This window comes from Rhinoderma darwinii, chromosome 1 (genome assembly GCF_050947455.1).
Source record: "Rhinoderma darwinii isolate aRhiDar2 chromosome 1, aRhiDar2.hap1, whole genome shotgun sequence".
NCBI lineage: Eukaryota > Metazoa > Chordata > Amphibia > Anura > Rhinodermatidae > Rhinoderma > Rhinoderma darwinii.
Genome location: NC_134687.1, coordinates 543,376,356 through 543,400,356, shown reverse-complemented (window position 1 = coordinate 543,400,356; position 24,001 = coordinate 543,376,356). Strand labels below are relative to the sequence as shown.

Below are 24,001 nucleotides of genomic sequence, written 5' to 3'. Positions count from 1 at the left end.
CGTAGTGCAGTGTATTAGAACTGTCAGCTACTCACTGACAGCAAGCATAGTGGGTCCTGACGTTGTCAGGACCCACTAGGCTTCCGTCTATGGCATAGCCGGACGCCATTGTTTGGTGTCCGGTTGCCATAGTCACCATCGCCGGCCGCTATCGCGTAGCAGGCCGGCGATGGCAGCTTAACCCCTAAAAAGCCGCGATCTCTATAGAACGCGGCTTTTAAGGGGTTAATCAGCGGGGACACAGCGATCGGTCCCCGCTGTAGGAGCTGTGACAGCTGCTGAACAAGACAGCAGCGTCACAGCTCCTGTATGTGTCGGGAGGACGGCCGAAACGGCCGTTACTCCCGAGACGTACTATTACGGCATGGAGCGCGAACGATACAGCTGCCATGACGTAATAGTACGTCAAGGAGCGGGAAGGGGTTAAACAGCAGGGTAAGCTCGAATTCTACTTCCAGAAAGATCGAGACGGAGATGATGGCACCTGCAGTACTGCTTCCCATTCACCTACCTCGAGCTCCGGGAAACCAGCTTGTCCACTCTCGTCCTGCTTATCGAGTAGCAGAGACAGCAACCAGATGACCTCAGATCGCCTTCGGCCTGACAGAGCGCGGACAGTTTCGGGCTCCAGATACAGCCCGCTTGCAATAGATGTCTCGGATCCTCTGAGCACCAAAAGCTCCATTCGGCCGTCGCCATCTTCTCCTTCAGTGAGTCCTGTGAAGCGGAGGCCTAAGTATCATCACCAGACTCCTTAGGATTCGGAGGTAAGCGATCATGCTACTGCTTCCCTTACCTTACCATCGATGGTAGAGACTGCATTTATGGCCATACCGACATCCGATAGTCCTGCATCGGGTTCCTTAATGAAGGAAATGCTGATTGCGTTCAGCATCTCCATGCAAAAAGAATTCACAACGTTGTTAGCTCTGGTCAATGCTACACTGTAGGGCCTAGGGCACAGGATACATCAAGTTGAAAATAAATTGGGGGACTTTGAATACGCACATAATCACCTCGCGGATACGCAGAATGCTATGGCGGCTGAGATTGCTAGCCTGCAGGCTAAAGTTATAAATCTTGAAGACCGCTCAAGGCGGAATAATGTAAAAATCCGGGGCATACCTGAAGCTGTCCCACCGAAAGAACTTACAGCATATATTCAAGACCTCATCAGGGCTGTTTTGCCCGCATGCTCCACGGCAGATGTCATCATTGACAGGGCACATAGGGTGCCTCGACCTAACCACCTTCCGGATACAATGCTAAGAGATGTGCTCACTCACATTCATTTTTATCATATGAAGGAAGCATTGATGGTCTCTGCAAGATCACTAGGGGAACTGCCATCTCCATATCATCATGTTAAATTGTTCGCAGATCTGTCTATGTCTACACTACGTCTGCGTAAGCAGCTATCTCAGATTACTACTATTCTGAGAGATCATGATATCGCATATAGATGGGGTTTTCGGGTGAAACTCTTAATCCGCCATGATGGATCCCTTCACAAAATTTCCTCAGTGTCAGAGGGGAAAAAATTTCTTCAGTTGCTGAACCTTCCACTTCCAGATATCACGGATGCTGGTCCTGCTGTTTCGCATCGCTTGAGAACTGAATGGCAAGCGGTGTTGCCTCGTTGAAGGAACAATCGTTGAAGAGCTGCTATACCAAGCAGTGAGTGCCTTAGGGAGTTTGGTCATGTCTTTTGGGTAACAAGCCCTAAGTGACTTTCCCTCGTTTTTTATACAGCTTATAGAGCTGCATATGTGTGTTTCATGTTTTGTTTGTTGGTTTGACCCGAACGGATGTGTCTTATATATGTCTTTTTCTACAGACGCGGTGCAATTTCATACAGAGGGGCGCATGTTACCATATTTGGTTTTGTGGGTCATTGTGACCTCCTACATAAGGGGTGATAGTAGGCTATGGTTCGCCCATAAAATGTTTACATTAGTCCAATATCTCAGGAGGCTAATGGAGATTGAGTCACTGCAGTTACGGAGATAGTATTGCATTTTTTCACTTCACAGCATTCTATATGATGCCCTACGATGATTAGGTTTGCCTCGTTGAATGTTAAGGGCTTGAACAGCCCCCACAAAAGTGCTTTTATGTGGAGGGAAGCACTCTCTCTAGGATGCAACGTTTTCTGCGCAGGAGACGCACATTTTGGAGAGGGATGCTCATAGAATCAAACATCCCAAGTTCTCTAGAGTTAGAGTTAAAAAACAAAGAGGTGTGCTCTTAGCCATTAAAAACATGGTAGCGTTTAATCCTCTAAAGTCCTTAAGTGATCCATGTGGAAGATTTCTTATTCAAGTAGGTGAATTGAACAACATTATCCTTACAATAGTGGTGGTGCATGTACCAAATACACATCAGCTCCGTTTTCTCCATAAACTCTTTGCCAAGATCAATAAGGTGAGGAGAGGAGAGTTGGTGGTGTGCAGAGATTTCAATACTATTCATGACCCTTTGCTTGATTGCACAGCCACGTATAGATCCCACTCTCACTCACTGTCCCAATGGCTACATGAGAATGACATGTATGATGTGTGATGGATACAACACAACTCAGAACGTGATTACACTTATTTCTCCCGAGTGCACAAATCCTACTCCCGAATCTATTTATTTTTCACTGATAGATCCCTTTTACAAAAGGTAACACGTTCCACAATTGAACTGATTAAATGGTCAGACCATGCTGCCATTACTTTGGTAGTCGATGAATCACACAGTAGTTCCTCTCAATGTTTGTGGAGGAATAATACTTACCTAATGTCTGATTCTAGGTATAGAGACGAAATACGCAAAGGTATTGAACAATATTTCCTTTTAAATGTTAACTCTGTACAAGACCCGTTTATATTGTGGAACGCTCACAAGGCATACGTAAGAGGGTTATTTATTAAATGGGGATATAGAGCTAAAAAGGAAAAAGAACGTAAATATCGGAAAATGTTAAATAAGAAAAAAGTATTGATTTTAAAAAAAATGATTAATCCCTTAATGGGATTAAAAAAAAAGTTAAATGTATGTAAAAATAAATAATGATAAATAAATAAATAAATAAAAAGTAAGAAAAATACCCAGAAACACACATTTTTTTTATAATAAATAAAACTTTTTAAAATATAAGTCCCAAAACATGAAATAATATAGACATATTTGGTATCGCCATGACCGTAACAGCCTGTACAACAAATGTATAACATTATTTATGATGATCGGTGTATGGTGTAAAAAAAATTATTAAAACTGCTGCGGAACTGCTTTTTTTCTGCATTTTCACCAAAATAAAAATGTATAGAAATTAAACGATAATGTATTTGTATCAAAAAATGGTACCTACATAAAGTACAACTCGTCCTGCAAAAAACAAAGTCTCATACAACTACGTCGCACCAAAAATAAGAGTTATGAGCGTCGGGATGCAAAGAGGGAAATAAAATTGTTCTGTTCTCAAGGCCAAAATTGTCCGTGTCCTTAAAGAGACTCTGTCACCACATTATAAGTGCCCTATTTCCTACATAAGGAGATGGGCGCTATAATGTAGGTGACAGTAATGCTTTTTATTTAAAAAAAAACGATCTATTTTCACAACGTTAGGAGCGATTTTGGTTTATGCTAATGAGCTTTCTTAATGCCCAAGTGGGCGTACTTTTACTTTCGACCAAGTGGGCGTTGTACAGAGGAATGCATGACGCTGACCAATCGGCATCATGCACTCCTCTCCATTCATTTACACTGCACTAGCGATATAGTTATATCACTATGTGCAGCCTCATACACAAACCCTAACATTACTGCAGTGTCCAGATAATGAATACACATGAAATCCAGCCTAGACGTCATGTGTACTCAGAATCCTGACACTTCTGACTCTTTTCTGTGAGATTCCAGCAACGGATACGAAATCTTAAATTTTAAAATTTTAAATAAAAAGCACTGCTGTCACCTACATTATAGCGCCCATCTCCTTATGTAGGAGATAGGACACTTATAATGTGGTGACAGAGTCTCTTTAAGGGGTTAATGTAGATTACCCACTCAATGTCTACAGATAAGGTTAATAGTACTAAATTCAATCTACATTATGTCCTCCACTACTTGATTGGATTCTCTGTGTATACTGATGTATCTGGATCTACTCCCTCTGTCTATGTCCTTTCTTCTGAATTCTGTTGATATCATACGGAATTGGTGATTGGAATATTATGTGTGTTGATTTTCTTTAGGTGATTGTACAGTGACATTCACCTTTTTTCTCTTTTTAGAAGTCTACTACATTAATGTGACTGGAATCTCACGATTTGAGAGAAGAATCCTTGGACTCATATGTTACTGTTGACTCTTGTTTATATTTATATTGAGAATGAGATATATAAATGAATATATTTTTCAAATGCACTTGACATCACGACTATGCCTGGACATGTGGTACAACAATGCCATATGAGTGTGAATAATATCCTTTGATTATTCTATACATATTTATCCACCAAAGGTTTTTCCCATTATTCAATTGCCTTTGATCCTTTATAGATCCATAATGAGGTCGGTGGCGTCTGGATTGGCTGTAGCGGGGGTACGACTATTAAATTATAGAAAAAATATGAGAATGAAAAAATAAACAGGCTAAATTCGATCCTTGGATAGTATCCACTGCAAATTATCTTGGGGTTGATATATCCGCTTGAGGGTAATGTGGAGACTTAACACAGGTTATTCTCTTATGGATAATGAGGGGTATGGCCTGTGCCGAGATATCGATTGCCATTGATGGTGTACCCTAAATGAATATGCCGTATGACGTTGTTCGCACATTATAATGCGGACGGACCGTTTTTCCCTCATTTTTGGATGATCTATGGATCTCTTAATTCCTTTGGATATATCTATGTAGGAATCCCTTTTGTACATTAAAGAAAGTTTGAAATCTAGATGTATATTTACCTTTCCGGGATAGTGGCATTCCCTCTTTAAAGATGGCGCCAGTGTATTGAGTAAGGGATGACACTCATACACTGTTAGTTGATTCTCGCGAGATACTCTTGGGCCTTGTTCTTCTATGTTGCCTTGGTGACAACTGATCAAATGTTCATTTTTGATCCAATCGATGCGCTACCTGCGGGCATGCGCTGTTCAGTGTCTTGAACGCCAATAGAAGACATCGTGTGTTACATATGAGTCTTACGATTATTTTTCTTCTCTATGGATCGGTGAGTGACAGCTGATCTTATTTTTAATTAACTGCACTGTGCTTGTTCAATTAATGATAAACACTAATTTTTATATGTTATTCATGCTGCATCGTTTGTATGTATATTTGCATCATGTTAATAACTCATGTCTACAATATGAGATTTGCTTCACTGTCACTTTATATTTGTTTGTGTACTTTAACATATTTCTATTATTATGTGTTGATTTGTGACACTGATCATCTTGGCTTTGCCCCCTATTTATACACGTGTATGTTTAAACACACTTGACTTGAAAAAGCCTTCATAGAGAGGGTGAAACGTAGTGGATGTTGGATGAATAAACCAAGCTTTTTTTGAGTGCTGCTTCGCTCCATTTCTTTATCGATGTGCACTAGACAAGGGGAGGTCACCCCTTACTTGGAGGCATAGCACCGGCCTTATTAGGTGTGGAACCACAGTACTGCTCCTATCTTTTACTTTTCTATATACATGTATAAGTATATGTGTGGTCAATAAAGAGAACTAGCACATGATCGGTTCCCTCCAAGGACTCTACAAAGGACCAGGGGATATCCATTGCGAGTGGAAGATATTTCAGACCTCAATATTGGAAAGGGTTCTTTACAGTTAAGAGTGGTCAAACTATGGAATGCCCTACCCCAAGATGTAGTGATGGCAGATACTATGTTAGCAATAAAAAAAAAGGCTATTTATTTATTTATTTATCTATTTATTTATTGCCGAATGGCATTGAGGCTTACACTTAATCAAGCAATAAATGACGGGTAATTGATTGAGAACTGTTGAACTTGATGGACAAGTGTCTATTTTCAACCTATGTAACTTGGTGAGTGCCACACATGCTATTTCACCCCTTAAGGACGTAGCCCTCTCCCTCTGTCAAACTCCTTAGATGCCAAGGTCGCTATTGAAGTGACATCTAAGAGGTTACACGGCCAGGAACGGACTAGCATCGTTCCTGGTCATTAGAGCTGACACTTACTGCTGATTGCGCTGGCTGAGGCTATAACAGTCTAGTTGCAACCAAGGATTACATGGATGCCTAATCATATGAGTGGGTACATTACTGCAAAACGCAGCAGTTCTTGTCCCAATTTCGCAATAATAATCCGCACTCTCTGAATATACCCTAACAGAAGAACAGCACAATGCAGAGTTCTAAGAAAAGATTTTCCAAAACGGTTATTTGATGGAGAAAACAATTAATTACTAAAATATGTCAGTAGAGGTGACAGCTTATCTTTAGCTGGTTAAGGAGCTGGTTAAGGACTAGGCTGCTTTACAGCAAAATGACCAGAGAAAACGTCACAATTTTGCTATACGCTTCTTTAGATGACTATAACTCTGCAGGTGAATAAAGCTAATCTTTTAATTTTACACTCTTTTTAAAGGACAGATAGGGCTTTGTTTTAGTGGCATTGTTCAGTATACATCATTTTTATTTTTTTCTCTAAAGTGGGCAAAATTGGAAAGAAATGCAAGAATTTAGCAATTGTGTCAGTTTATGATAGCATTTTTCACACACAGTATCGACCACGAACAAAATTTATCTCCTTTCACATTCTTCCACTTCTCCCGTGTATGAGGATACCAAATATGTGTGGTTTATTCACTGTGCGGGCATGTGCCAGGGCTTGGCATAAAAGGAGGCTTTTTGGCCTTTTCGGTCCAGGAATTCTGCACTTGACTTTATAGCAGCATACTGTATTCTGGAGAGTGTAATGCTGCTGAAACATTAGAATCACCCCATAAATGACTTCATTCACACAAGTAGACCCCACAAGGTTTCCTTCAAGGGGTTTATCATATTTTTAGACAGTCCAGTTTTCTTCTGAAAGTTTCTTGAATAAGATGGAACAAAATAAAATTAGCAATTTTTTAGCAAATACGTCAGTTTATACCAGCATTTTTCACACACAGAATAGACCACGGACAAAATTCATCTCCTTTCACATTCTTCCACTTCTCCCGTGCATGGGGATACCAAATATGTGGGCCTTATTTATCACATAGAGATGTAGGAGGGCGGACGATAGAAGAAGCTTATTTCACAAATCACCTTTTTTCAAAGCTGATTATACAAAACTCAACAGAGTTTCTATAACACTTCCAAAATATCTGCTCTTGAAGCAGAAATCCCAAAATATTCATCTAGGGGTATAATGGGAATTTTTGTTTTTTGGGGGTTTCTTTCTAAAATCAGAAATTGCAGGTTTATGCAAATGGAGCTCTCCAGCAGATGAACTTTAGAAAATATGCAAACATGACATCCACCCCCCACCCATTCCCTCCCTCACCCTTGGAGTAAAATCATTGGAAAAATAAAAATGTAATGTAGGGCAAATATTTTTTCAACTAATTAACTAAAATCTAATCATTCAGAACAGTGTGGTATTTTTTAAAACATGGCTCAATGCACAGACCTGGTTGTGAGGGACATGATGGACAGAAACATCGGGAATCTTTGCGGTGCCTGTCTTTTCTGCAGACGCGGCACTTTTTCTGGGGGTTGCTTCTGGTTGGTGTTGGGGGAATGCGAGTGATGAAATGTCTTTCAGTCAGTCGCGTGACATCCTCAGACTGGGGGCATTCTCTGGTGTCCTGAACTTCAAATATGAGGCCTTCGATAATTTTGCTCCTGGAAATCCAGGTATGGGTCTCTGCCTGTTTTTTTTTATAGAGCACAAATGAATTGTGGATTTCCACCTGTAACAGATAAATGGCCAATTCTTTGTACCAGGTTTTTGTTTTTCGTTTTACTAAATACGGCTGTAAAACCTGGTCGCTTAATTCCACCCCCCCCCCCCCCATGTACTTGTTATATTCGGACACGCTCGCTGGTTTGTGCTTGTCCGATGTTGCCCCTCTTTCCCTCACTGCCACTGTTCCTGCGGAATGAATCGTGCTTAGCACATACACATCTTTGCGATCCCTGAACTTGACCGCCAGCAATTCCTCAGATGCATAAACACAGGAGTCCCTTTTAACCATGTGGTTCCCCACTAATTGCTGCGGAAAACAAAGTCGGTTTTTGCGCATGGTACCACATGCCCCAGTCCTTGCAGCATGCAAATGCCTAAACAGGGGCACACTGCAATAAAAATGATCGCAGTACAGGTGGTACCCCTTGTGAAGCAGAGGCTGCATTATCTCCCACACGATCTTACTGCTGGTGGAAAGATCAGGGGGGCGTCCAGGAACATTTATTGTGCGGTCCCGCCCTTCATAAATCCTGAAGGCGGTGGTATATCCTGACCAGCTTTCACACAATTTGTAGAGCTTAACGCCATATCTTGCCCTTTTGGAAGGTAGATATTGGCGAAAGCTAAGTCTTCCATGGAAGTTGAGGAGGGATTCGTCCACACTTACATTCTGCTCAGGGGTGTAAAGTTGCAGAAATAAATTATTCAGGGAATTTATCAGTGATTTTATTTTGAACAACCGATCCCGGTTTGCATCGGTACTTGGGGGGGCCTGTGCGTTGTCGTTGAAGTGGAGGAACCTCATTATTGTCTCATAACGAGACCTGGGCATTACTGCAGAATACACTGGGGTGGCTTGGGCGGGTCTTGTTGACCAGTACGATCTTATGGAGGCCTTTTTGACAATACCCATATTTAGGGTGAACCCCAAAAAATGATTTAATTCCTGCAAATTGGTGGGCGTCTAATCTCTGGCATGGGTGGATGAAGGTTTCTGCTTTATATACTGAGCGGTATATAAATTAGTTTTGTGGACAATCATATTTAGGATGTCGTCCGTTATAAATAAATGGAAGTAACCCATTTGGACAACATTTGTATTGTCCACAGTTATGCCAGGAGTGGCAGTAAATCCGTGGATTCTAGGCCCAAAAGATGGAGCAGGTGCCCATACAAGAGCCTGGACTGGAGGGACCAGGCTGTCCCGTGCTACAGTGCTACTAGGCCCTGCGCTCTTATGTTCCGCTGTTTCTATGCGTCAGGAACAACATACCCTAAAGAGGAACCTGAAGTGACGCTATCATCGTCACTGCCTACAACAGGCTCTATCTCTGACGCGGTCTCAGACACTGACCACAGCATGGCGTATGCCTCCTCAGCGCTAAATAACTTCCTCGCCATAACGTCACTAACACTAACTAAACAAACTTTTTTTTTTTTTATAAACACACAAACTAAGGCCTCATGCACACGAACATATTTTTTTCCTCCCGTAAATACTGGTGTAAAATACGGGTCCTTGGTCACACGTATTCAACCCGTATTACACCAGTAAATACGGGTCCGGTGTCACCAGTATTCCACCCGTATTTACGGGCACGTTTTCGATGCAAAATTGCACTGCACTAATCGGCAGCCCCTTCTGTCTGTCAGTGCAGGATAAAGAGAAGGGACAGCCCTTTCCGCAGTAAAAGTAATTCATACTTACCCGGCCGTTGTCTTGGTGACGCTTCCCTCTTTCGACATCCAGCCCGACCTCCCTGGATGACGCGGTAGTCCATGAGACCACTGCAGCCTGTGATTCGATGCAGCGGTCACATGGGCTGAAACGTCATCCCAGGAGGCCGGACTGGAGGAAGAAGCAGGGAGTTCTGGGTAAGTATGAACGTCTTTTTTTTAATTTTTTTTACAGGTTGATCTATATTGTGATTGGTAGTTTCTGTCCAGGGTGCTGAAAGAGTTACTGCCGATTGTTTAACTCTTTCAGCACCCTGGACAGTGACTATTCACTGATGTCGCCTAACAACGCTCCCGTAATTACGGGTGCACACACATAGTCACCCGTAATTACGGGAGCAACATAGACTTCTATGGGCCTGCCCGTGCCGTAATTACGGCCTGAAATAGGACATGTTCTATATTTTTCAACGGCACGGGCACCTTCCCGTAAGCATACGGGGAGTCAACCGTGGCCAATGAAAGTCCATGAGCCCGTAATTTCGGGCGTTTTTACATTCGTGTGCATGGGGCCATATTGGTATATATATATATATCTACACTACCGCTAACAAAAAATAAACCGCTATTGATATATATATATATATATATATTCCCTAAATGCCTATTCTATTATAATAAAAGATAGATAGAAAAAAAGATAGATGGATAGATTGTATAGATAGAAATCTATCTATACAGAGAATGGATTGGTGGGTAACACTGTATTTTTGTTTCACAGTATTATTCTGGCAGAAATTCTCTCGAGTCTCTTCTTCTCCTCCTCACACTGAAACAATGTGTGAGGAGAAGAAAAGAGGCAGATTTGGTGCCAGAAATGTCAAAATAAAAACAAATGTGATCGCTGTAATGGTGTGGTTTTCACAGCGATCACATGTTCAGGGACCTACAGATTGGTCCCTGATACTCTGCCTAGTGCCCAGAGCTGTTGGTAACAGCGTGGGCACAGGGCTGTGTGCACACTATATTTTACATTGAAATGCATGTGATCACTGTGATTGGTTGTCACAGCGATCACACGTTCAGGGACCAAAAGATTGGCCCCCGACACTCTGCCCAGTGCCGTTAGCAATAGCCAGGGCACAGGGTTATATGCACGCGATCTTGCGTGCACTCCCTGAAGTGACGCCGTAATTAGTCTATATGGCAGACTTCAGAGACCCTGACCGCTGGCCGTAAAAACACAGCCAGCGGATGGGAACCTGTTAAGCCTGTGGCTGTCACATGTCCCATTATAACACCCATAAGACCACCATCACGGCCTTCGCAGTTCTACTATGGTGATTAAAACATTTTCTGAGGTTTGGTTACAAAAAATATATAATGGAAAGATTGGCCCCTCTTCAGTGTCAGGTAGGTTTTAACACTAGATTTTTTATGTGGAAAAATCAGACATGGAATTAGGAACCCAAGACTGACCCTTGGATTTCTGCAGATTAGCCCCTTTGAATAGAGCTAAGCTGCCTATAGCTACGGTGAAGAAAATGCGTCAAGAAGCGGTGACTTCTTTCTTTTTTTAACCGAGTGGGTTTTGCAATTACGCCCACTGAAGGCTTATTACAAGCAATTTTCAAGTTGCTTCAGAAGCGGAAAACATGTAAGGAACCAGCATGAAAACTCCAACTGCTAGTTTTGCTTTACAAATACTGACCTAAACACTGCAGGGAGAATGAGGCCTTATGCAAAGTGTGAACTGGGTCAAACACAAATGTGAGTAAAGCCACCATGTAGCTGCTAACCACGTAACAATTCCAGACTGATGGTAATCTGACCTTTATCTCTAACTTCCTAAACCCTGCAGTTCCCATTCACACGCTATAAACTATCTTGCGCCTCATAAATGCTAGGGTCCTATTTTAGCGCGAACCGCTCTGTAACCTTCCCTCTCCCTGACCTTGACTACTATGCTTTCTCGCTACTTGCACGCACTAGCTGTAAAAGGGCGCGACGGAGCGGATATAGGCGCGTTGATCGTCGGGATCTGTAGTTTACTGCTGTTCAGATGTTGTAACATAGACCGAGTGAGAGAACTCACAAACTACAAATCCCAGAATGCATTTGTGCCACAGCCAACTAGCGGTTCCGTCTCCTCCCCTCGGCTCCAGCGGAAGTACAGATTTGCTGGAGGTTACAGCCGGTGTGGCAGTATCTCCTTGTCTGCCATCATGTTCGGTCAGGCCGTGCGCAGGTTCACCACCTCTGTCGTCCGCCGCGGCGCCCATTATGAGGAAGGACCAGGAAAGGTACTTAAAGGCATTTCTTAATGTCGGTCTCGCGTTCGCGGGTTTTGTTGAGCTGTGTGGTGAGGTGGTAGTGTCTGCTGCGGCCCATCTTCTATCTCACTGCATATACAGGGAGGAGATATCCTGTCTACTGAGTAGTCCGCGAAGTTATGCGGTATATATTAGAGACTTTTTGTCATGTGATACCATCATGTATTACTGAGGGTTGTAGTTCTACATCATGAAATGGTACAAGTGATGATAGCATATAAGTATGAGGTGACCTATGATACTGTAAACGCTTTCTGATGTACCATCTGCTGTTACATGGCTTCCATTGAATCTAACACAGAAACTGTTCGGCTTCTCCCCGTATGGCAAAATGGACACCGAGTCAATGAGGCATGGGAAGGCACATGACGGGACCGATTTACTGGGGGACACTAGGACATAAGTCCCACTGCTTTGAAGGCCTGGCTTTTCTCCTGCAGGCTTAATCTCATGGTGTTTCTTCCTTGCCCTGCACTATATTTTAGGCCTGCTTCTGAGGGGTGGGATACCTTGTCTTCACATAATCCTGCAGCTTGTTCTGTGGGTCGTTAAATGGTCCGACTCTCTGTTCTAGTTACAGGCCTGAAGCTCCTTATGTCCCTATGAGAACCCTGAAGGACAGCGCATAGACCGGAAGTGTTGTCCTGGGTGCAAGGAACAAAGGAGCTCCAGGCTTTGGGCCTGTAAACAAATTTTAAAGCTGTAAAGAAGTAAGCTACTTGTTTTCACAGTTTCTTTTTTTAATACTTATGGAAGTTCTCAGCTGACCTTATTTTTTGACTTGTTTGCAGCTTTTACTGTTTTTTTTTTTGTTTTTTTTTTTGTTATTGCGTCATGATTTTTCTATTTTTTTTTCCTCCAGAATCTTCCTTTCTCCATTGAGAACAAGTGGAAACTTCTAGCACTGATGACTGCTTTCTTTGGCAGTGGATTCACTTTTCCCTTTATCATTGTCAGACATCAGCTATTGAAAAAGTAATTGGTGGTGAAGCGAATGTGAAGGTATGTGTCTTATTGTATGATCGATGCAGCACCGGTCTAGTCTCACTGTATATACAGGACGTGTCATGTTTTTTACGCACTTGCAAGCACACTTTTTGTTTTTAGTTAAATGGTTGGTGAAACACGGACGTGTGCTGTCCGTGGTTTTCACGCACCCATTGACTTCAATGGGCTACTAGGTGTTTGAAAACGCATCAATATAGGACATGCAGTGAGTTTCACGCAATGGACTCTTGCTGCGTTAAAACTCATGCATGTGTGAATAGCCCCATTGCAATCAATGGGTCCGTGTGCTGTGCGTTTAACGCATAGCAGACAAGAATCACGCTTCTCTGAATGAGCCCTTACTGTATATACAGGACAGGCAGCCCAGGTCTAGTCTTACTGTGTATACAGGACAGGCAGCCCAGGTCTAGTCTTACTGTGTATACAGGACAGGCAGCCCAGGTCTAGTCTTACTGTGTATACAGGACAGGCAGCCCAGGTCTAGTCTTGCTGTGTATACAGGACAGGCAGCCCAGGTCTAGTCTTGCTGTGTATACAGGACAGGCCGCCCAGGTCTAGTCTTGCTGTGTATACAGGACAGGCCGCCCAGGTCTAGTCTTGCTGTGTATACAGGACAGGCCGCCCAGGTCTAGTCTTGCTGTGTATACAGGACAGGCCGCCCAGGTCTAGTCTTGCTGTGTATACAGGACAGGCCGCCCAGGTCTAGTCTTGCTGTGTATACAGGACAGGCCGCCCAGGTCTAGTCTTGCTGTGTATACAGGACAGGCCGCCCAGGTCTAGTCTTGCTGTGTATACAGGACAGGCCGCCCAGGTCTAGTCTTGCTGTGTATACAGGACAGGCCGCCCAGGTCTAGTCTTGCTGTGTATACAGGACAGGCCGCCCAGGTCTAGTCTTGCTGTGTATACAGGACAGGCCGCCTTGTCGCCAGCTTCTGACATTACAATGTGACTGCAGGGTACTAGATAAAGTGGCAAGCCGCATATCAATCTTTCTACAAAATGATTGAAAAGAGCCATATTAGTCAGCGTTTCTAAGCGTTCTAGCGGCACGGTTGACTAACACGACTCTTCTCATGAGCCGCCCATGCTTCCTTTGCACAGATTTAGGCCTCAAGCACACGACCGTATTTTTTCCCACCCGTAAATACGGATCCGGTGTCACACGTATTCGACCCGTTTTGCACCCGTATTTACGGGCACGTTTTTGGCAGCAAAATAGCACTGCACTAATCGGCAGCCCCTTCTCTCTACCAGTGCAGGATAGAGAGAAGGGGCAGCCCTTTCTGTAATAAAAGTTAAAGAAATTCATACTTACCGGCCGTTGTCTTGGTGACGCGTCCCTCTCTTCACATCCAGCCTGACCTCCATGGATGACGCGGCAGTCCATGTGACCGCTGCAGCCTGTGATTGACCTGTGGTTGGCTGCAGCGGTCACATGGGCTGAAACCTCATCCAGGGATGTCGGGAGGGACGCGTCATCAAGGCAACGGCCGGGAGACCGGACTGGAGGAAGCAGGAAGTTCTCGGTAAGTGTGAATGTCTTATTTTTTTTTTTTTAAGAGGTTGCTCTATAGTCTGATCGGAATTCACTGTCCAGGGTGCTGAAAGAGTTACTGACGATCAGTTAACTCTTTCAGCACCCTGGACAGTGACTGACGTCGCCTAGCAATGCTGCTGTAATGACGGGTGCACACACGTAGTCACCTGTTATTACGGGAGCTCCATAGACTTCTATGGGCTGTCCGTGCCGTTATTACGGTCGTGTGCATGAGACCTAAGGAAGTGGTGAACTGCTCTCGTGAAATTCTCTGCACACAATCCTTACTAAATAGGCATCTGTGAGATGGCAATGAGCAAAGTGCCACGGTTTATTGAACGTGGCACTTTAACCCTTTCTCCACATCTTTGTGTAGATTGTTAAAGGAACAGTGTCATCACAAATAATTTGTTTATATGTTAAAGATGTTAGTGCTGTAATATAAACGTTTATTTTCATTTGTGTGTTTGTGTTTTACTGTTTCTTATTTTCACACTTTTTCTTCCCTATGGGGGCTGCCATTTTTTGTTCCATTTCTGTGTGTGTCGATTAACGACACACACAGACATGGAATACGGCAGCCACAGTCCCATAGGGACTGCGAACGGCTCCCGTCCCATTGACTGCCGTGTACGGCGTCTGTGTGGGAACTGCGCATGCGCCGCTCCCACACAGTCCTATTCGAAATTGGCGCCGTCCGGCGCCATTTTCCTGTGGACCGGAAGTCGCGGCTGGACAGTAATATTACTACTTCCGGTCGCGGCTTCCGGACAAGTGCACATGGAACAGCGGCAGCAAAGGGAGCGGACGGGCCGCGGCGGCAGGAGCAGGTAAGCGATTTCAATGTATGTTAGTGTTTGTGTGTGTTTACTACTGCATGTAAACCTACTACACTGTGGGTTACCTCAAAAAATGGCGACACACAGTGTAGGAGGTTAAACCTTTCAAACCCCTCGTTTATCCCGGCACTAGCCAGGATAAAGGAGGGGGGATTGCTGAGAGCTCACTAGAGCGATAGCTTTTAACCCAATGTTGCAATGCTGCAATTTTGGGAACTAGCTCCAAACAGCTCCATCTAGTGACCAAAAATGGGTAGTATTATAAATTTGAAAAAATTTATAATATTTCCTGACTCGTGAAAAAAATAAAAAAAATTTGAACAATGTTTAATCACCCACACACTAAATGTTTAAATTTAAAAAAAAAAACATGTTTTTGGGGCGACACCATGCCTTTAAACTATATCTATACTGTTTCAAGTTTTGGGGGGTGTAAGGGTGGTTTCACACTTTTTTTGGGAAAAACCTGTCCTTTTTTTGGCGTTTTTCCTATAGCCTTCTCTATAGGACTACGAAAAAAAATAAGCCAGAAAAACACTGCATGCCACAAATATAATAGAAGAAAATACGAACAAAAAATGCTTGAAATTATTATTTATTTTTTTTTCTAAACTAGTAACAAAAAAATGGCATTTTGGTGTCATCCACACGCAGCTTCATCTTTAAATAAACAAGGGCCACTTAGTGCTTTGGGGTTCTAGGGGTCAGTAATGGGAAACACTTTCAACTTGTGCCCGAAATTCTGAATACTCTGTATTGGCTGTCATAAGCTTACGATCACAAACTAAAATATCTATAGAACGTTAAATCTAGAACAGTATGAAGGAAAGACTAAGGTGACCAGCTGCACAATATCTGTCACTTTAAAGGGGTATAGACATGTGGACAAATGCTTCTACAAAATGCATAGCAAGCATTTAATGTGTCTGTACACGACTAGGGTAAATTCTGATGCAATATATTTGCTGTGGATTTGTGCACAGAAAATACAGTATCAGCTAAGTGGATGAGTTTTTTTTTTATTGAATTTTTTTTTTTAAATCGACCTTCCGTGCATATTTTGAAATTTGCAGAATGTCAATTTATGTTGTGAATTTTCCGCATGGACACTCTGTTTTTAAACAATTTGTTAATCTAAGGGTATGTTAACACGGCTTTTTTTTTGGGCCGAAAAATCCGAAGCAGAACGCCCCCAAATATCATCTGATCATTGATTTCAATGGGAAAAGCGGCGTTCTGTTCAGACTGGCCAAAAAGTGCATGTCGCTTCTTGAGCTGTTTTTGGATCAGTTTTTCGTTCACTATAGAAAAACAGCTCCAAAAACGCGAGTTGCTTGAAAACGGCTACGTATTTTCAGACGTGTTTTTTTATTAAGCGTGTGGACATAGCCTTATGGTATACCTGATATCGATTAACTTTGCAATTTACTTACTGTTAAAGGCATGGTGTCGCCCCAAAAACATGTTTTTTTTTTTTAAATTTAAACATTTAGTGTGTGGGTGATTAAACATTGTTCAAATTTTTTTTATTTTTTTCGCGAGTCAGGAAATATTATAAATTTTTTCAAATTTATAATACTACCCATTTTTGGTCACTAGATGGAGCTGTTTGGAGCTAGTTCCCAAAATTGCAGCATTGCAACATTGGGTTAAAAGCTATCGCTCTAGTGAGCTCTCAGCATCCCCCCCTCCTTTATCCTGGCTAGTGCCGGGATAAACGAGGGGTTTGAAAGGTTTAACCTCCTACACTGTGTGTCGCCATTTTTTGAGGTAACCCACAGTGTAGTAGGTTTACATGCAGTAGTAAACACACACAAACACTAACATACATTGAAATCGCTTACCTGCTCCTGCCGCCGCGGCCCGTCCGCTCCCTTTGCTGCCGCTGTTCCATGTGCACTTGTCCGGAAGCCGCGACCGGAAGTAGTAATATTACTGTCCAGCCGCGACTTCCGGTCCACAGGAAAATGGCGCCGGACGGCGCCAATTTCGAATAGGACTGTGTGGGAGCGGCGCATGCGCAGTTCCCACACAGACGCCGTACACGGCAGTCAATGGGACGGGAGCCGTTCGCAGTCCCTATGGGACTGTGGCTGCCGTATTCCATGTCTGTGTGTGTCGTTAATCGACACACACAGACATGGAACAAAAAATGGCAGCCCCCATAGGGAAGATAAAGTGTGAAAATAAGAAACAGTAAAACACAAACACACAAATGTAAATAAACGTTTATATTAAGGCACTAACATCTTTAACATATAAATAAATTATTTGTGATGACACTGTTCCTTTAAAACTTAGTCTGTTTTAGCCATGCAAATTGCGTGAAGTTAAGGCCAATACTGTGAACGCCGATCAACGAGACATTGCTCCTGTCACACGATAGCTCGTCCCCATAAGTATTCATGTCGGCAGCGCGTCTCCCTGTTTACACAGGGTGATGTGTTGCCGACAAACATAATTAACTTTTTTTTAAACTATACGACCAGCAGAACGAGCATTTGCTTATTCGTCTGCTGATCGTTCCCTTGTTTACACAAGGCAATTATCGGCAATGAGTGTTATATGAAATCTCGTCTGCCCGATAATCGTCCGGTGTAAAACCCCCTTTACTGCCACTAGATGGCTCTTCTTGTAATCTGTCCACCCCTCAAGTCAAATCCGTCCCTAGTTACAGTGCAGAGGAGATGGACTGCTGGAAGTCGGGGGGGGGGGGGGAGTGTCTCTTCACAGCCTGCCAATAGAAGTCTATGGAGAGGGAGGGGGAGCAGGCACAGGCTGCTGCTGGTAAGAGTTATGTAACCCCCCAGGGCTAGGTTCTCGGCTACACTGCTCATTACTACTGTATAATCTCCATGCTGCTACAGCTTGTATATATGTGATAGATGGAAACCGGAGAGCAGGATTATAGCAGCCTGCAGAAAAGTGCTAAAAATTGCCAAATACAAGTCCTATAATGGCCAGAAAGTTATTCCTCACGTACACACATGACCGCTTTTTCTGAGGTTAGGTACGCTTTATGGAAATACTTAAAATTTAACTTGAGAACTAGAGTGGAGAAACTCTGGTCCTCAGGAAACCTTATTGGTGCATGTGATGACAAATAGCAGTATGACAATACATGATACTGTAAACGCTTTCTGATGCACATTGTTTTCTTGAATATATAGCTTGTAAACTAATTTGAGGGTTTTTTGTTCTAAATTTTTTTTTCATTTTTTTTTAGGTGCAGTGGACGGTCTGAAACAAATATTAATATTCCCACCATGTCAGTCATGGGTTGTAAATAAACTTATTACACAATACTGTGGCTCTTGTTTCATTCAGCAATTTGTGATTCACTGTTGTGCCCAGCATCCCATCGGGTGTTATTTGTCAATGATCCAAAGGTTTGTGTATCTTTAATAGAAAATAACATGTAAAAAAAAATGCTAAAGACAGGAACCCTGTGATTTGACTGTCGTGGGAATAAAAAGCTGCATTACCTCATTAATAAGAAGGCGCAACACTCGGGGTTTTGTTTCATCAGGACAACCCCTGTTTGAAGTGAATTCGGCCCAGCATACATCTGATGCTGTAAACCCGGCTTCTGAAATGAATGGCAATAACTGCTAATTGCCAGGGGCACTTGGCCATACATTTCTCCTGTAGCAGCGACTGCAGCAGAAATGCGTTATTACCTGGCAGCCATTCCAACGCATGGTCATATGCACAGAAAGGAGCCCGCCAATATGACTTCAATCTAACAATGTATTGAACTATGTACATATTCTGTATTTTATTTAAAGTGCTTTTTCTTTTTTTTTTTGGTCAAACTAAATAAACATTTAAATACAAGTGTTGCCTAAAAGATGCTTTCTATGGTATATAATTTCCTTTTTTTTTTTTTTCTTGCTATACGACCCTAGGCTAGTATTGTTCCAGTGTCCTGTCATTGTATCACTTCTATACCATCTCTAACTTGCAACGTTATCATATCAGTGTGCTGACTTCAGATGACTTTTATACTTGTATCTCTTCGGCTGGGGTGTAGGACTTATTTAGCGTTACACTATATTAGCTCAACATGCTAGTTTCAAAATGATTTAAGGGTATGTGCACACACTATTTACGTCCGTAATTGACGGACGTATTTCGGCCGCAAGTCCCGGACAGACCACAGTGCAGGGAGCCGGGCTCCTAGCATCATACTTATGTACGATGCTAGGAGTCCCTGCTACTCCGTGGAACTGCTGTCCCGTACTGAAAACATGGTTACAGTACGGGACAGTTGTCCTGCAGAGAGGCAGGGACTCCTAGCATCGTACATAACTATGATGCTAGGAGCCCGGCTCCCTGCACTGTATTCAGTCCGGGACTTGCGGCCGAAATACGTCCGTCAATTACGGACGTAATTAGTGTGTGTGCACATACCCTAACCCTCTGTTCTGTTTATGTAATTAGATGCATCAGACATTGAGGGAATCCACTTTCTCCTCTCCAACCCAGAACTCATTGAAAACCACCTATGATCTTTTCGCATGTCACGCGTTATTATACCTTAGGAACCTGACTAGGGATTTTTTTTTTCATGGTTTGGGAGATGTGTACATGCTTGCAGACTGACTATAAATCTATTTTTAGATTTGGAACAATCTCTAGACCACCTGGGACAGATGTGAAATTGGCTAGATTAATAGAGGAGATAACTGACCTGTCAAGGATATGTGAGGTGATAATCATGGGGGGTTTTAATATGCCTCGTGGATTGCGAGAATATCCAGGAGTAGGGGCATTCTAGATTGTTTTGAATGGTCATCCCTCAAACAATTTTATGAAACGATATTAGATTTAGTAGACTATAATGGAGATGTAGTAACAAACGTGTCTAGGGGAAACCTTGAGTGTTCATCACTGGTTTAATATACAGACTGCTTTAGGCCTCCTTCACACACGAGTTTTGTGTGGTGGCTTAAAATGCATGAAAAAAAACTGCATTCGTTCTGTGACCTTTTAATTGTGTTTTTTTTTTTCTTGTATTTTAAGTCTTAGGCCGGGTTAACATGGGTCAGATACGCTGCGCAAAACTACGCAGCGTATCCATCCTAGTATCAGTAGCGCATTCCATCCAAAAAAACGCACCACATTGTGCAAAGCAGCGCTAGGGAAAAAAACTTTCATACCCCAGCTGTAACTGGTGACGCATCCCTCTTGACATCCTGCTTCCTGGGATGATTTTTTTTTTCTCGTGACCACTGCAGCAATTTATGAACTATTTTTAGGCAGGTTTTTTACGCGGTGTGCAGATGAGATTTAAATCATCTAATTTGCTGCTACTGTATTGCGCTGTGGATTTTAGAGTAGTGCTGCTTAAAGGGAATGTGTCGCTAGAAATTTATTTTTATTTTTTTTAGCTAAACTGTAAATACATGATTAGACAGTGTAGTAATTTTTTCACAAGTCAGGAAATATTATAAATTAGATTCTAATTTATAACATTTCCCCGTGCTGGTCACTAGAGGGAGCAATTCCCAAAATTGCAGCATTGTCATGTGGTAAAGCAACCACATTGCTTTATGCTGCAAAATTGAAGACACTCGCTCTAGTGTCCTCAAACAATCCCCACTCCTTTATCCTGGCTAGTGCCAGGAGAAAGGAGGGGATTGAATGTTCAAACCTCCTACACTCTGTGCCGCCATTTTTTTGAGCGAATACACAGTGTAATAGGCTTACATACAGTGGTAATCACACACTAAAACACAAACATAACTTACCTGCTCCAGCCGCCGCCGCTCCGTCCGCTCCTAGTGCTTGCTTCTAATCACATGTCCGGAAGCCGCGACCGGAAGTAGTCATCTTACTGTCTGGCCGCGGCTTCCGGTCCACATGAAAATGGCGCCGGATGTCGCTCGGCCGAAGACCTTCCATTTGGACTGTGTGGGCTCCGTTCCCACAGACGGCGTACACCATAGTGAATGGAACGGCTCCCATTCGCATTCTCTATGGGGCTGTATGTGCCGTATTCCATCTCGGTATGTGTAGTTAATCGACACAGGGATGAAAAAAATAAAAATGGCAGCCCCCATAGTGAAGAAAAAAAGTCAAACACAAATAAAATTTAGTTTAATAAAATACTAAAAGCAAATTGATATAAAAAATATTTTTTTCGCGACACCCTTTAAGTTAAGGTGTACCCTAGTTATTGGTGAGGCTCAGCAGGGTAGGCAGATTTGATAGATGGGGTTATTCTGCACAGGTATTTCTATGGTTGCAGCAATGTTTGGCTTTGAAAGAACTGACACTTTGTTCTTGTTTTAATGTTATACTGGGCTCAGGTGACTACATTTGAAGATAAATTGAGCCAATTTTTTGACAGACTATGATTTATGGTGAAGCCCAGGCATCGCCATGTTCTGGCTGGCTGAGGCCCCAGTAGAAAAAGATTGAGAGGCCTATGGGAAAAATGCCACTGAACCACAAACAAGAACCCTGTGTTTTTTTTCCTTGGTAGACTTTTTGTTTTCATTTGCGGTGGAGCTACACTTTGATACAATCTATGATCCACGTTCAAGATCTTATTGGGCATCATTTAGGTGTCGCGGATGCATTTTACCATTCTTAGGCCTCATGCACACGACCGTAGTGCACGGCCGTGATTTACGGGTCGGCCGGCTGCGGACTGTCAGCCGTGAGCCGCCCGCAAATCGCGGGGCATGCACGTGGCCGCGGCCATTATTTTCAATGAGCCCGGACTGCAGAACACGGCCGTAATAAGACAGGTCCGTTCTTTCTGCGGTGCGGGCTCCCAGGCCATGCACGGACCGTAAAAATTACGGTCGTGTGCATGGCCCCATAGAAATTAATGGGGCCGCAATTCTCCCGTGGATTTTCGGGGGAATTGCGGCCGCAAAAACACGTTTGTGTGAATGGGGCCTTACTGTTGCAAGTCCTGTGATGTTGTTCCTTTGATTCCTTAGACATGCAGTAGGGCTGGTGGGTTTGTGATCTACAAATCCACAATGGTGATTGAGGCTTACGCTGGTTTTACTGCTGCAGAAAATCTGCACTCGATTGTGTGGATTTCTTAACAAGCAAAAGAGAGAAAAAAAACATTTAAAATTTGCACTTGCGGATCTTGATGCACATACGCAGGTAATCCAGAGCAAAATCTCTGACTGAATTTCCTGTGGATTTTTCCGTGCGGGACAATTCTGCAGCATGTGAATGAGATCTGTTAAATCTTATCCACTTGGCTGCTACTATAACCGGCAGCATTTCCGTCCATTGTGGACTTACCTTTTTGGTATTCCAGTCCTTCCAGAACTTAAAGTGTAGCTAGAAGTTTGGATTGGTGGTCTCAGTGCTTGGACCCCCAATCTGTAGAACCAAGCAGCTGAAGTGCACATGTGAGCGCTTAGCTGCTTCGTGTCTGTCCGGCTATTTCCGGAAATAAATATCTGTGCATGGACTCAATAGAAAGTCTATGAGCCAGTACACCGATACATCGGCTTTCCGGAAAAAGCCGAACAGACACGAAGCAGCCGAGCGCTCACACTTCAGCTGCATCGGTCTAGCGATTGGAGGGGGTTTCTGTGCTCGGACCCCCACCAATCCAAACTTCTGACATGTCACTATGACATGTTAGAAGTTTGTCAAATGTTTGGCTACACTTTAATGTCTTAAATATGTGGCCTTATGTTCTATTTACATGTCTAAATTGCTGGTCAAATCCCATCAGAGAACAGGAAAACCTTTCCTAATAGAAAGATATGGTAAAGTTTACTTGGCTGGGATTTAATCCTGTTTTTAGTACTAAATATATAGCTGTCCAATCCACACTACAGCAATATTAATATGGCCTTAATTTGAGGTGGAATAGAAAGCCAGATTCATGGTCACTTGGAGATTTGTAGGATATTTGTATATATTGGGTCTTCACGTGTTTTTGCCTTATGTTTAACGTACATACCAGTAAAGCTCCCAACGTACACGCTAAATGTATCCATAGGGCTCCATTAGCCCAATGTAGGCCAAAAGCGTGTTCTTATGGCATCTGTCAGGTGTACTCTTTTTCCCATTTGTTTTTTTTCTGTTTGGAATAGTATAGTAGACGTGTATCACAGGCATTGGTCAAATGTATCGGTCATAAGCTTTTTAATAGCTTTTAGACTTTACAGGCAAGGGTTTTCCTAAAAGCTGGAAAGTCACAGACTGCAGACCATTGTAACAATTAACCCTCTTTGACTTCCAAAATACTTTCAAGACTTGTTTGGCAAAGAAAAGAAAAAAATCAAAGATATAATTTCTCCTAAAGAGCCAGACACCAACTGTAAGGCTATGTTCACACGGAGTATTTTGCAGGAGGAATATCTGCCTCAAAATTCCGTTTGGAAGTTTGAGGCAGATTTTCCTCTCCCTGCACGCCGATTTTCGCTGTGTTTTTCGCCCGCGGCCATTGAGCGCCGCGGGCATAAAACACCGCGAAATACGCTTTCTCTGCCTCCCATTGAAGTCAATGGGAGGTCAGAGGCGGAAATGCCCGAAGATAGGGCATGTCGCTGCTTTTTCCCGCGAGGCAGTTTCACTGCTCGCGGGAAAAAGACACCGACGCCTCCCATTAAAATCAATGGGAGGCATTTTCGGACCGTTTTTGCCGAGTTTTGTGACGCGGTTTCCGCGTCAAAAAACTCGG

General features: G+C 43.0%; 1 protein-coding gene and 2 non-coding genes across 3 annotated transcripts; all 3 read left to right on the top strand.

Moving 5' to 3' along the window:
- The first annotated feature begins 11,758 nt into the window (after nucleotides 1-11,758).
- COX7C (cytochrome c oxidase subunit 7C) lies at nucleotides 11,759-12,932 on the top strand. Its single transcript, XM_075854856.1, has 2 exons — nucleotides 11,759-11,916; nucleotides 12,809-12,932. The coding sequence occupies exons 1-2, from the start codon at nucleotides 11,839-11,841 to the stop codon at nucleotides 12,923-12,925; spliced, it is 195 nt and encodes a 64-aa protein (XP_075710971.1). The 5' UTR covers nucleotides 11,759-11,838; the 3' UTR covers nucleotides 12,926-12,932.
- On the top strand, nucleotides 12,145-12,208 carry LOC142722765 (small nucleolar RNA Z39). Its single transcript, XR_012875057.1, has one exon. It is a non-coding gene; the product is annotated as a small nucleolar RNA Z39 (small nucleolar RNA).
- Nucleotides 12,933-18,417: 5,485 nt separating the features above from the next.
- On the top strand, nucleotides 18,418-18,478 carry LOC142722776 (small nucleolar RNA Z39). The gene has a single exon (XR_012875068.1). It is a non-coding gene; the product is annotated as a small nucleolar RNA Z39 (small nucleolar RNA).
- Nucleotides 18,479-24,001: the final 5,523 nt, after the last annotated feature.